The sequence below is a fragment of the Herpailurus yagouaroundi genome, unplaced genomic scaffold (assembly GCF_014898765.1).
Source record: "Herpailurus yagouaroundi ecotype Mexico unplaced genomic scaffold, PumYag 195, whole genome shotgun sequence".
Classification (NCBI taxonomy): Eukaryota; Metazoa; Chordata; class Mammalia; order Carnivora; family Felidae; genus Herpailurus; species Herpailurus yagouaroundi.
Genome location: NW_024412426.1, coordinates 9,823,960 through 9,837,936, shown reverse-complemented (window position 1 = coordinate 9,837,936; position 13,977 = coordinate 9,823,960). Strand labels below are relative to the sequence as shown.

The 13,977-nt window shown below is 37.8% G+C and overlaps 1 protein-coding gene across 1 annotated transcript in view; it reads left to right on the top strand.

The window, feature by feature from the left end:
* SHCBP1L (SHC binding and spindle associated 1 like) overlaps positions 1 to 7,018 on the top strand; it is a 36,485-nt gene extending 29,467 nt beyond the window's left edge. The window contains exons 7-10 of the mRNA XM_040446544.1: positions 2,882 to 3,035; positions 4,696 to 4,946; positions 5,704 to 5,826; positions 6,645 to 7,018. Of these exons, the coding sequence (XP_040302478.1) occupies positions 2,882 to 3,035; positions 4,696 to 4,946; positions 5,704 to 5,826; positions 6,645 to 6,893 (777 nt within the window). The 3' untranslated portion in view covers positions 6,894 to 7,018. The remainder of the gene's footprint in view (positions 1 to 2,881; positions 3,036 to 4,695; positions 4,947 to 5,703; positions 5,827 to 6,644) is intronic.
* Positions 7,019 to 13,977: the final 6,959 nt, after the last annotated feature.

Here is a 13,977-nt window from a genome sequence, read left to right as displayed (position 1 = left end):
TCCAGGATTGCAAAACTGTTGATTCTTTTTTTTTTTTCCCCAACTTAATATTTGCTTCAGTGTAAGATCCAGTTTTTGGAGCTCTTTATTCCATCATTTCTATGACATCACCTCTCTTTTATATCTTTCTCTCTACTATTTCCTTCCTAAATGCATTGAGGCATATTCAATTGTGTTTTTTTTTTAATAACAAAACAATATGTATCCTACATACCACATCTCTAGCTCTTCTTTTGCAGAGCAAAACTTCTTGAAGTACTTATCTGCACTTGTCTCTACTTCTTTCACCTTCATGCCTCTACTCAGTGTGATCTTATTTCTGCCTCCAGGATATCAGGGCATATGCTCTTGTGGTCAATGTGGGACGAAGCTGTGGCTAAATTCAGTCAGCACAACTCAAGGATTACCACCTTATTTAACCTTTCAGCATTTGACATGATCAGTTACCTCTTTTCATGACATCTTGGTCTTCCGACTTTCTCTCTACCTCTTTGGCTACTCCTCAGTTTTGAGATCTTCTTTTGTTTCTCCCTATTCTTTTGTTTTTTTAAGTTTATTCATTTAAGCAATCTCTACGCCAAATGTGGGGCTCAAACTCACAACCCCAAGATCAAGAGCCACATGTTCTACTGACTGAGCTACCCTATTCTTTAAACGTTTCTCAGTGTTCTGTCCTAGAGTGCTATCTTTCTTCTTTATGTAGTCTTGTAGCTAATCTTAGCCATTCCTATGCTCAAATTATATGTAAATAACTCCAAGATCTTTCTACCTAGTCACATCTCAGTCCTATATTCTAGACTTTTATATGCATAGTCTACTGCATACTTCTACTTAGTGACTCCCAGTACTTCAAATTAACTGGCACCAAAACTAAATTATCTTCCCCATCAAACTTTTCTCTCTTGTGTTTCCTATTTTTATGAAAAAAATAAATTAATTAAAGAGATGGAATCTAGAGTTCTTCCAAAATAGTTACAGAGTTAATCCTTGTACTCTCTGCCACCAAAGTTTTTAGAATACATGCACAAATGAATATACTGGTTTGTTGATTTAGTAAAGATTATGAGTTTCATATGTATCTGGAAAAAATATTCACTCATGCTTACCAAAGGAATGGAAATTAAAATGAGGCAGTGAGGATTTTTGCCTATTAAACTGGCAAATATTTTATAAGTGTAAAAGATACCCCATGCTGATGAGTTTGTAGCAAAATGAGTTCTCAAACCAAATTTTATTTATTTTTTTCCAAACCAAATTTTAATTAATAAACTTTCTGGAGGGCAATTTATCAAAATGTATGCAAGATGCTTGAAATCTTTTATAATTAAATTATGATAAATTGTGATATGCCCATATGATGCATTATTATGTAATCATTAAAAATTTGGCTTTCAGGGGCACCTGGGTGGTTCAGTTGGTTAAGCGTCTGACTTGATCTCAGCTCAGGCCTTGATCTCAGGGTTGTGAATTCAAGCACCACATCGGGCTCCACACTGGGCATGAAGCCTACTTTAAATAAAAAAAATTAGGCTTTGAAAAAATATTTTAAGACATGGGAAAATATGTTGTAATAAAAAGTCAGGATTTAAAGCCATGTACATGTATGGTATGGCATGTTAGTATTATGAATAAATGAATATATTTATGGAATACATTTTATTTAGGTTAAAATTTCAATTTTTGTTATGCTTTCACTTGTTTTTTGTAAGTTCCACTTTTATAAGAAAAAAGATATATGAATGGTAATGCCATTAATATTGGGAAAAAAAGAATAGGCTTTTTCAGAATATATTTTTAGTTTTCAAATTTTATTCCTAAAGTACCTCACTTTTTTTTTTTTTAATGTTTTTATTTATTTTTGAGATAGAGAGATACAGAGCATGAGCAGGGGAGGGGCAGAGAGAGAGGGAGACACAGAATCTGAAGCAGGCTCCAGGCTCTGAGCTGTCAGCACAGAGCCTGCCGCGGGGCTTGAACTCATAGAGTGTGAGATCATGACCTGAGCTGAAATCAGACGCTTAACTAACTGAGCCACCCAGGTGCCCCTAAAGTACTTCGCTCTTAATGGCACTAATAAAGAAGTTCTCTCCTTTTTTCTACTATCAGTGCAAATTCTTGGCACCTTTTTAGTTTTAGAATATTTAATATATAAAGTTTTGTTGATTTTCCAAAATTGTAGGATTAGTTTGAGTTAAAGAAAATAAAGTAGCATATTAGAAAGAGATCTGGTGTCATAAAGACCTGAATCTAAAGCTTAACCACTCACTCACTCTGTGTCCTTGGGCAAATCATTTAATCTCACTGAGTTTCAATTTCCTTCACCTGATAAGGGAAGAATAATACTTTACCTCAAATAACTGTTGTGAGGCATAGGAGGTAACATGTTAAGCTCAAAATATGACTTCTGGCACACAGTATTTAAAGGCTGTAAAATTATTAGTGATTGTAAAGAAAATCTCATTTCATCATTCCCTTAATTGATGGACTAATACTTTGAACATTTAATGAACATAAAGACAGAGTATTTACAGTATATTACAGTGTAATATACACAATAAGTCTTTGAGAAAAGCACATTACCAATAAGTTAACTGATTAAAATGACCTGCTTTCTGGGCAGTTGGTTGAGCATCCAACTTTGTCTCAGGTCATGATCCCACAGTTCGTGGCTTCGATCCCCTTGTCGGGCTCTGTGCTGACAGCAGAGCCTGGAGCCTGCTTCGGATTCTGTGTCTCCCTCTCTCTTTGCCCTTCACACTCCCCCCTCTGCCCCAGCACTCTGTCTCTCAAAAAAAATATATTAAAAAAAATTTTTTTTAATAAAATGACCTGTTTTCAATTTAATTCATTGTTAAAGAGTGTACTGTTTTCTTCTTTTCAGGTAAAGGACTTATCTTCAGACACACTTCTCCAACAGCATGATGACTTGGATTTGGCTTTGGATAGTTGTTACAGTGGAGATACAGTAGTTATTTTTCCAGGAGAATATCAAGCTGTAAATCTTGCTTTATTGACTGATGACATCATTATAAAGGGTTAGCAGGGCATCCTTTACAGTCTTTTTATAGCAATGTATACTGGAAAAATTGTACAAGCATGGTTAATCAAATTATTGGAAATTGTTAAAGAGTTTATGTAACACAAAAATCCCTTATATGCCCTTTCACAATTAAGATTTTCTCATCTGTTCATGAGTATATTGCCTGTACAGATGACATTATTTGGGCATAATGTACCAGAGCAAAACAATGAGACTACTTCTTCCCCTGATAATGTAGCACTACACGCACAGAGTCTAAAAAAGATCAAAAAACCAGAAAAAAACAAAAAACCTGTTTGTAATATTTTCTATTTGCTCCATCTATATTTTTACTCAAACTAGTTTTTCTGTCTGTATTGCACTTCTTATGACTTTAGTAGGAAAACCCAATGTAAGGCTATATTAAAATATACTCAGCATTTTCTCAGAAAGGTTAGTTCACATGCAGACTTGCTGAAATAGAAGAATAGAATTTACTGCGGCACCTGAGTGGCTCAGTTGTTTAAGTGTCCAACTTCAGCTCAGGTCACGATCTTGTAGTCCATGAGTTCGAGCCTGCATCAGGCTCTGTGCTGACAGATCAGGTTGGAGCCTGGAATCTGCTTCGGATTCTGTGTCTCCCTCTCTCTGCTCCTCCCCTGCTTGCACTCCGTCTCTCTTTCTCTCTCTCAAAAAATAAACATTGAAAAACAAGATCTTAAAAGAAGAGTAGAATTTACTAAATTTCATTCAGGTTCTGAACCTATTTAGTAACTTTAATTCTGCCCTTTAACATTGAAGTAAGGATATTCCTACTGTGTGGCCAAAAGAAAAGAATGAGGTAACTTAAGCTTTGCCTATCAGTTCAAAAATTGAGCAAGGGTGCCTGGGTGGCTCAGATGGTTGAGCAAGTGACTCTTAATTTCAGCTCAGGTCATGACCTCATGGTCATGAGATTGAGCTCTGCATCAGTCTCTGCACTGAGCTTCGTGAAGCCTGCTTGGGACTCGCCCTCCCTCTTTGCCCCTCTCCCCTGCTTGTCTCTCAAAATAAACTTTTTAAAAATCTGAGCAAAAATTTCACTAGAACTTGATGACTGTACCCAGTAATATTTTGGGTAATAAGGAACATATTTTTAATTTTTAAAACTTATAGTCTTCTTGAAGATTCAATCCCTTCTTTTTGGATTGATGTTAAATGTAGATGATTGCTTTGACTACCCTAGATCAAAGTTGTGGGCATGACTGCATTAATCTTATAACCTAATTCACGAATCTCTGCCAGTCTTTTTTAGTTATGGTAATTTATTATGGCTTTAAAACCAGGTTATGGTAAGATAGCTTTTATATCTTAGATATTTTGTAAATGACTGCTGATTATGTAATGGGAAATTTTGGAAAATATATTATGGAATGTGTATATTGAATAAATACCATCGGTACATTTCTATTGATTATAAACCAATATTCTCCCATCATGGCATCAAAATATGGACAAAAAGATTACATTATAGTTAAGTATCTTATTAGTTAACAACCTGATACTTTACATACATATCATTTATTAAAAATACATGAAAAGAAAAACTTAGTAATAGCAAGTATTACCGAATGACTAAAGGACTTTAAACTTTGGGATCACTGATTTAACTATGTGTTTTTGTCTCTATGAATCAGGAGTTGGAAAAAGAGAGGAAATTATGATTACGTCTGAGCCTTCTCATGACAGTTTCGTGGTGTCTAAAGCTGATAATGTGAAGCTAATGCATCTATCTTTGATACAACAAGGCACAGTTGATGGTATTGTGGTGGTGGAGTCTGGTCACATGACTCTAGAAAACTGTGTATTAAAATGTGAAGGAACAGGAGTGTGTGTTCTGACAGGGGCTGCTTTGACAATCACAGACAGTGAAATAACTGGTGCCCAGGTAGTCCATTTTATAAAAACAGCTTTATGTTGACAATAGATAACTGAGTGTCTTAGTGTGCAAAGGATAGTAATTACTTCATCCCTGAATTGAGTTCTAATCAAGCTTAGAAACTGATAAAATCAGGACAAGTACAGAGCATCATAGTACATATAGGGAAAGCAAACTGCCTAAATCCAAAGTAAGCAATTATTAGCTTTAAGTGTGATTCTTTAAAAATCTAGGAATTGGTGGCTGTAAAACAGATCATGGGTCAGTTATTTAACCGTTTACTTAAAAAGTCTTCAAATAACAATCACAAAGCTCATTAAAGGTATGGAAAGTTGAACAAGATTGAATAAAGGAAGGGTAAAAATAATAGGACCCTATTATAGAATGACTTAATTTTCACTAACTTTCAGCAGCATTGAGGGATTTAGAGTATATAAAAGTAAAATTTTATAACACTGGAAAGAATTGCTTGAAGAGATTTTGGCTCCCTTCTCGAGGCTTCATTTGGGCGGGAGAGCAATGTGACTCAATGAGACTAGTGACCTCAACCCTCCTTCTAGGCCCAATGATCTTCTAACAGTACTAGTTTTCAACGTTTCTAACATTATCTCTACAATAAATCATTACACATACAAACTATCATATACTTTTCTGTAACTTAGTGTGTTGAGAGTGCTGACATAGAATTACAATTTTCAAATCTGAAGATAATTTTGGAGAGGTATATGTGTGTTTTGAGATTGTTTTATTTGCTTTTCATTTACAGGGTGCTGGTGTTGAACTGTATCCTGGGAGCACAGCCATTTTGGAAAGGAATGAAATTCATCACTGTAATAACCTCAGAACCAGTGATAATTCAAAAAGCACCTTAGGTGGAGTTAATATGAAGGTATTATCATATTTCGTAGTATAGAATTGTTGTAAGAATTATAGGTATCACAAAGATACCAAAATACTACCTCTAGACAAAGTTTAGTTTAAATGTTATCATTGATTTGGAAAAGAATAGAGAGAATTAAAAATATGGCTTAAATGATGGCTGATATAAAACAATTTTAGTTTATAATGTAATAATTTCAACTTAGATTCTTAGCAGATAACTTTGATAAAGCAGAACACTTTTATAAAAATGTTTTAGATTTTTCATTGGGCAGATCTGTAATATGTTTTAGAAAGTAAAGCAAATAAAAAAATAATAAATATATTAAGAAATACTTAAATCTTACTTCCAGAGTTTGTAAAAATAATTTAAGCTAGCCAATTAAAACATTAATAGCAGTAATTTATAAGTGAAAAGCCTTCCCATTCCTTTCTACTTTCACAAATTCTACCTGTCTAGGTCCCTCTCTAGACTTATATAGTTAATGAAGCTTTTCCTTAGAACTCTAGTTTACATATAATATTTCAAATTATTTTTATATTACTTGAAAATTTATCACTTTCTATACCTGAAATCATTTTCATATTTATATTAAAAGCTTCATGAGATACTGTATAAACTAAACCGAAAACTTCATTTAGTAATTCTGCAGTAAATATTTTTGTAGTTAATGTTACATTAATTAGTCTGAAGAAAATATCACTTGCTCAAAACTGAGATTCAGTTGTTTTAAAGACACGTGTAAACCCAACAATTAATTCTAGAGTTCATATATTTTATTTTTATAGAAATTATTGAAAAACTCCTTTCCTTGAATAATTTAACAGGTTCTTCCAACACCAAAACTGAAGATGACTAATAATCATATTTACAATAACAATGGCTATGGTGTAAGCATTCTTCAACCAACTGAACAATTTTTTATCGTAGCAGAAGCCTTCAACAAAGGGGCAGCTTCAGGGGATAAAAAAGACGACAGTATGCTCTCCAGGGTAATGCAGAATCTGAACCTGGAGATGAGTAACAATAAAATAGAAGCAAACTTGAAGGGGGATATCAGAATAGTCACAAGTTAAAGCATCTGGATTTATGTTAACGGTTTATATTTCAGATATTTGTTTAGTAAATCTCATATCCCACAGAAATGGTAGTTTTAATTAAATTCAAAACCTATTTAATTAAAAAATATTTAAACATCTAATGCTTTCATTGAATGATTCATTTTAACTTTTTTTTTTTTTTTAATTTTTTTTTTCAACGTTTATTTATTTTTGGGACAGAGAGAGACAGAGCATGAACGGGGGAGGGGCAGAGAGAGAGGGAGACACAGAATCAGAAACAGGCTCCAGGCTCTGAGCCATCAGCCCAGAGCCTGACGCGGGGCTCGAACTCACGGACCGCGAGATCGTGACCTGGCTGAAGTCGGACGCCTAACCGACTGCGCCACCCAGGCGCCCCTCATTTTAACTTTTTTAAATAACAGCTTTGAGATATGATTCACACATCATAAATTCACCCTTTTAAAGTACATACTTCCACACTATTTAGTATACTTTTGATAGGTATCACCATCATCACTATTTAATTCCAAAACGAATGTGTTTTCATCTTCTTAAGAGAGCAAGAGCGCGTGCATGTGTGTGCACATGAGATGGGCAAGGGCAGAGGGAGAGGGAGAGACAGTCACAGGCTGCATGCTTGCTCGCTGCAGGAGCACGGAGCCCACGGCGCGGGGCTCCATCTCATGATCTTGAGATCACGACCTGATCCGAAATCGAGAGTTGGATGCTTAACTGAAAGAGCCACCCAGGAGCCCCTGGAGGAAACTTTTTAAATCTCTTTTGAGGAGAATTAGGATTTGTCTGCCTTTGACCCAGAAAGTTGGTTAAGATAAGTGGTAGCAGAATAATGACCTTCCCAAGGATGTCCACACCCTAATCCCCAGAAACTGTGAATACATACCTTACATGGCAAAAGGGACTCTGCACATGTGATTAAAGTTGAGGACCTGGAGATGAGGAAAGTGTCCCTGATTATCCAGGTGGGTGCAATCTAGTCACATTTGTCCTTAAAAGTGGGAGAGGGAAGCAAGAGGGTGGGTCAGGGTGGTGCAACTGGAGAGGCGAGAGAAACTGAAAACAGGAGAGGGACTCAATCCATTGTTGCCTCCTCTGAAGGTGGAGGAAGGAAGTCATAACCCAGGGAATGTAGTTGACCACTAGAAGCTGGGAGCAGCCCACGGCTGACAACCATCCAGGAAACAAATCTCAATCCTACAACTGCAAAAAACTGCATCCTGCCAGCCACCCAAATGAGCAGGAAAACAAATCCTCCCCTGAAGCCTCCAGAAAGTTCCTGTCACCATCTTGATTTTAGCCCAGGGCGACGCATGTCAGACTTTTATCTACATAAGTGTAAGATAATAAACTGGTGTTAAACCTTTAAAGTTGTGGTCATTTGTTACATTGGAAAGGAGAGATGGGAAGGTGAAGGAGGGAGAAAACTTTGTGAACAATCAAATTTCTTAGAAAATCTAAAAAATGCTTTCGCATGCTTTAGGGACATGAGGATAGGAGAAAAAAAAAGCAGACACAAAAACAAACAAACAAAAAAAAAACTACTCTGAAGTGAGCATAGGAAAAAAGAGAAATAGACTGGAAACCAACGGCAGCAACTGATGACCCGTGAGTGAGCAGTGTGCTCTTGCAAAGCTATTGCTTTTTGCTCACTCTCAAAAGATCCTGTCTTTGTCCATCACCTCTTCCTGAAGCCAAAACAAGGAAGTGGAGGAAGAGGATTAGAAAGGAAAATTCCTCCTCTTATAGCTCATTAAATTCACTATAGAAAGACTGTTCTTGTTAAAGCCTCCGTGGACAATACCTTAAATTATGTCACCCAGTTAACAAGACCTTGTGTAAAAGAATAAAAAGGCTACTGATGAAACTGAAGAATAACCTTGCCTTATTCAACTCTCAGCCTCAAGAGATCCTCTACAGCAACAGTCACCTTCGCTGAGTTACAGGCAACACACAGTAAAAGTCAAATTAAGGAAGGAAGGTAAGTGTTTGAGGCTGAGTGCTTATTTCCTTTTATAAACAAAAATCCATGGTTCTGCTTTGTGAAAAAGGCCATTTTTTGTATCTTAGAAAATGAAACCCCTATTTTAGAGGGAACATAAGCCATCTAATTCATTTATTTTTAATGTTTATTTTGGGAGAAAGCATGAGCAGGGGAGGGGCAGAGAGGAAAGAGAACACCAAGCAGACTCCATGATGAGTATGGAGCGTCAGGGGCAGGGGGCTCGATCTCACCACTGCGACATCATGACCTGAACTGAAACCAAGAGTCAGATGCTTAAACCACCAAGCCACCCAGGCACCCCAGCCAGCCATCCAATTTAGACATAATGCCTAACTTCAGTTACAGTTACATATAGCCAGGTGATTAGATCCTAGCTGAAGGGAGACATGCAAGTTGGAATAATGTGCACAACTTTGTAGAAAGGTCCTATCCCTTCTGCTTGGCTGGAATTCAAACGTAATGGCTTGAGAAACAACTGCTATCTTGGCCCATGTGGTGATTCTGAATGGAAACCATACAATGGTAAAACAAGATGGAAGAAACATGAATTTCTAACATGAACACCTACCTACCAGCCCTACAATGAAAACCAACATGGAACATCTGTTGACCCTATACTGACTACCTCTGGACTTCTTGAATGAGGAAGAAATGTTTCTGTATTGTTTACTTCTTACTTTGGATTTCCTGGTCTCCTACAATTGAACCTAATTCTATATAATATAGTGCTATTGTGTTGTCTTACTTTATTCCAGTTCCCAGCAGATAAATGGAAATGAATCAGGAACTGGCTATAAACTTAATTTTTCCCTACTATCTACATAGACCACCTAAGGCTCTTATTGGACTAAGTATCAAAAACAATGTTAAAACCGCATTTGTTTTGGGAGGGGGGGCATGCCTAGGTAGTTCAGTTGGTTAAGCATCTGGGCCACTGTAAATTTCTTAGAATATAGGCCTCAGGTCTTAGGAACATTGCATCCCATACAGTACCGTGCATCCTAAGTAGTAACTGCTAAATAGTTTTATTTAAAAATTTTTTTTAACATTTATTTATTTTTGAGACAAAGAGAGACAGAGCATGAATGGGGGAGGGGCAGAGAGAGAGGGAGACACAGAATCCGAAACAGGCTCCAGGCTCTGAGCGGTCAGCACAGAGCCCGACGCCGGGCTCGAACTCATGGACCGCGAGATCATGACCTGAGCTGAAGTCGGACGCTTAACCGACTGAGCCACCCAGGCGCCCCAATAGTTTTAAAGAATGATACTAGGGCGTCTCTGCCTGTGCTGAAGGCTGAGATTTACAATCCAGGACTTTTTAAGGACATTTCATCAAAGTTGCTGAGGATGAAAATGTTAGGATTCTAGAGGTCAAAGACTGATCAAACCGAGGTTAGATGAGCGGCCTGTGGTGTGGAATGAAAAGGGATGAGTTTGAACCTCATTTTTCTTTTTTATAATACTGGCAGTGGGAGTGGAAACTTCCCATTTCATTACTATGCCAGTAGCAGCTAAGGGTAGAACCTCAACTGCACAATGGGACCCACAATGCCAAAGCCTGCTGTCACTTTACAAAGTAGCAGCAGTGAAAGTGGCTACAAATCAAAGGACGGAAAGGCATTCCTCTGGCAGCACGGGGTACAGAAAAGTTGCTCTGATTATAGGACAAAGTTGCCATTCCTTGCAAGACAACTGCCCCGAAGTAAGGGTTCTCTTCTAGATTCAACAGCTACACCCAGAAAACATTACATTTGAGGACAGGGGTATAATTTTTCCAAACTATTAAAATGAAAGACGAGAAGACTATACAAATATAGTATACTTCAGTGGATTGAACTGAAATCAGGTGTTCTTAAAGTGAAGTACATAGGGGCTTGAAGGATCTGTGATCTAGTGAAACTTTTAAGTAAAAAATTTTGTGCATGCCTTCTGGTGGGGAGTCACAGCTTTCATCATATTCTCAAAGGAGCCTCTCAGCCCACAGAAGCTTCTGACCACTGATAATGCATAATATTTGTCTCTTTTCACGTATTCTTTACTATTCAAACTGAAGCCTAAAGTGGTCTTCTAACAAAATTATGTTGCTTTTTCTACAGAACACTCATTTGTTCTGTAGAAAACTCGGGCAACATAACTATTTTAATACCAAACATTACAATACAAAATTGTTTTATCATTTTTTAGATTTTGCATTTGTATAAGGTGCACTTTTACTTACCAATAAAATTCTGAAGCCACTGACAGCTATCATTAGCATACTAATTTAATTTGGAAATGCATAGAACCATTACTAATGCCAAAAAACTTTAGATTTTATTTATATCAGAGGGTTAATCAAATCCTATTGTACTTCCTATTATTTTAAAAAGATAAAATTTTTTAATCATTTCAATTATTACTAAAGTATTAAAAATAACCACTAAGTATATATAGTTCATATTTTTATAGGTTAGTATGCAAAATACTACATAGGTTTACCAAAGTGAGAAGTGTTAAACACTGGATTATATAATTTCCTTTAACATCTCTATAATTAATTTCTAGGTTTGAAGGGAATATGTGATTTCAAAGTTTGGAAATTCCTGAACGATCTCCCATTAAGATTATCCTACGGGGACCAACTTGTTCCACTTTGCACAGTACTTTCCCAGTTTTAGTAGTTTCCATGTTTCAGTCCTGGGTAAACTGGGACAGTTGGTCACCCTAATTAGTTCCCAAGGAGATTCTTTCCTAAAAGCTAAATTATCACTAAGTAGTTCAATAACTGTAATCAGCTCTGATTCAGTAGTAAATTTTCTTCACATGATTCAGAATTTACACTATACCAAATAGGGCAGTCTACAAATATCACAGGACACAAATAGACTTCTAATTAACTTGCCTTTCAGGTAAATCCAGTGGGTTCAGGAACTTTTTCCAGTCAAAACCAAAACCATCCATCAGTTTCAGGGTAATTCACACTTCCATTTCTGGCGGTGTTTCTCTTATCCCAATTCTGCTTCTAAAATCAGAGGCAGGGAAACTGGCTTTCAAATATGTGCTTTGCCACACACAGTTGAGGTCCTCTTTCTAGGTGTCTGTGCTGACCCTAAGTGGACACAACTGTTTGTGGTCTCCTGGTCTGTTCCTCTGGCAGAGGTGAGGTCCAGAGGATTTTATGTGCACACTCACAACATAGAGATCCCATCAAACTGTAGCTGTTGTTTAGGGACACAGCGTTGACAGCCTCTTGACACAAAGACTACGCAGAGCACGGTTTCCCGAACTGGCACATCAGCTTATTCCCTCTCTGGGCCCAGAGGAATCTCTGCGATTCCCTTCTGTTATCACCCTCAGCCTCAAAGAAAGCTGAGTCATCACTGCTACAATCTTCAAACTGAGAAGTACACAGTGAAGATACCATCACACGACAGGTCCATTCTCATCCCGGCCTAAATTTCTAGCAGGGGAGACCCAGTTTTTTCAGTGCCAACTTTCCCTACACTTCCAAACCCCAATGAACGTGTGTGGTGAGCAACTTTACACCCTTCCACAGATCTTTCTCCCCAATTCTTTCACCCTGTGTCTAGCCCTTTTCATCTCCTGAATGGGAAAGGGGTACAATCAGCTCTCTTGTTTTGGAAACGCTTTCCAGTCACCTCGTACCTGCAACGTCCCTTAAACTGAATATTCTCTTCATCCCAGGCAGATATAGAGGGACGTTTGAGAAAGAAAGGAAACACGGCACATTGGTTGATGTCTCCAGGTATTTTTTTTTTAATGTTTATTTTTGAGAGACAGAATGTGTGAGCAGGAGACAGGCAGAGAGAGGGAGACACACAATCCAAAACAGGCTCCAGGCTCTGAGCTGCCAGCATAGAGCTCAATCCGGGCTCGAACTCAGGAACCCATGAGATCATGACCTGAGCCGAAGTCGAACACGTAACCAACCAGCAGAGCCACCCAGGTGCCTCGGTATCTCCAGGTATTAATATGCCACAAAGTAATCCTCCACATGGCCTTCCGCTCCATGTGTCTGATAATTCTTAAAAAGGAATGGTTTCTGGAGGTTATAATGGATTCTTTTGACAATTAAAATCAACTTAAGTTGACTTCCACTTATAGCTATGGACAGTCTGATGGCTGATTTTCCTCCCCACTCCCATGCAAACAACTAGAAAACCAAATGACCTATTTAAAAAAACCCACAAAGCTGTTATCTCCATACATGTAACTGGTAGATCACGGCAGAGGAAGAAAGAACCAAGCACAGCACAAGCAGTTTCACGGAGCTCAAGAGACAGAGGCTGTTTTAGGGAGGATAGCTATAATTGGTGGAGCAAACACAGGCAGCAGGGAGCCACAAAGAGAAGAGCTCTAGAAATCTGCCTAGGCATTTCCTTAGGTTCTTAGCAAAAGACTAAAAGATTATGCCTAACAGGTTCTTTCAAGTTCTAGAGAATGTAATTGTCATCTCTCTTGGCCATTCTGGTCATCTTTTGATTTCTCATTTGTAGTTAAAGCTGTTGTTGAAATGAGTACCAGGTGAGTGAGGTATTACTGAATGTATATGTTCTGTGGGAGTTTTCACAACATGTGCAAAAGGCAAGAGAAAGCATGGTGCACTGATGAAGCTAGAAGTTCAGTATGGCTGGGGAGTAGGACTGAGGCTGGAGGAGGAGAGGGGAGAAGGGAGAGCAGTTTCTACTCTGAAGGCTCTAGGGAATCAATGGTTTAAGCCAGGAGTGGGTGGCGGTGGTATGAGATTTGTATGGGAATGTTTACGCTGGCTGCAGCATCACTGCACTTCCAAGTGAACACAAGCCTGAAGAGAACAGGCAGCTGGTTTACGAAAGCACAACCAGAAAGTGTTTAAGGCTTTGGCCAGAAGCAGCTAAAACTCCTGTGATTAAAAAAAACAAAAACAAAAAACCAAACACACACACACACACAGCAGCTAAAACTCCTGTGATTAAAAAAAACAAAAACAAAAAACCACACACACACACACACACACACACACACACACACACACAAAACAAAAACAAAAAACCACACACACACACACACACACACACACACACACACACACACACACAC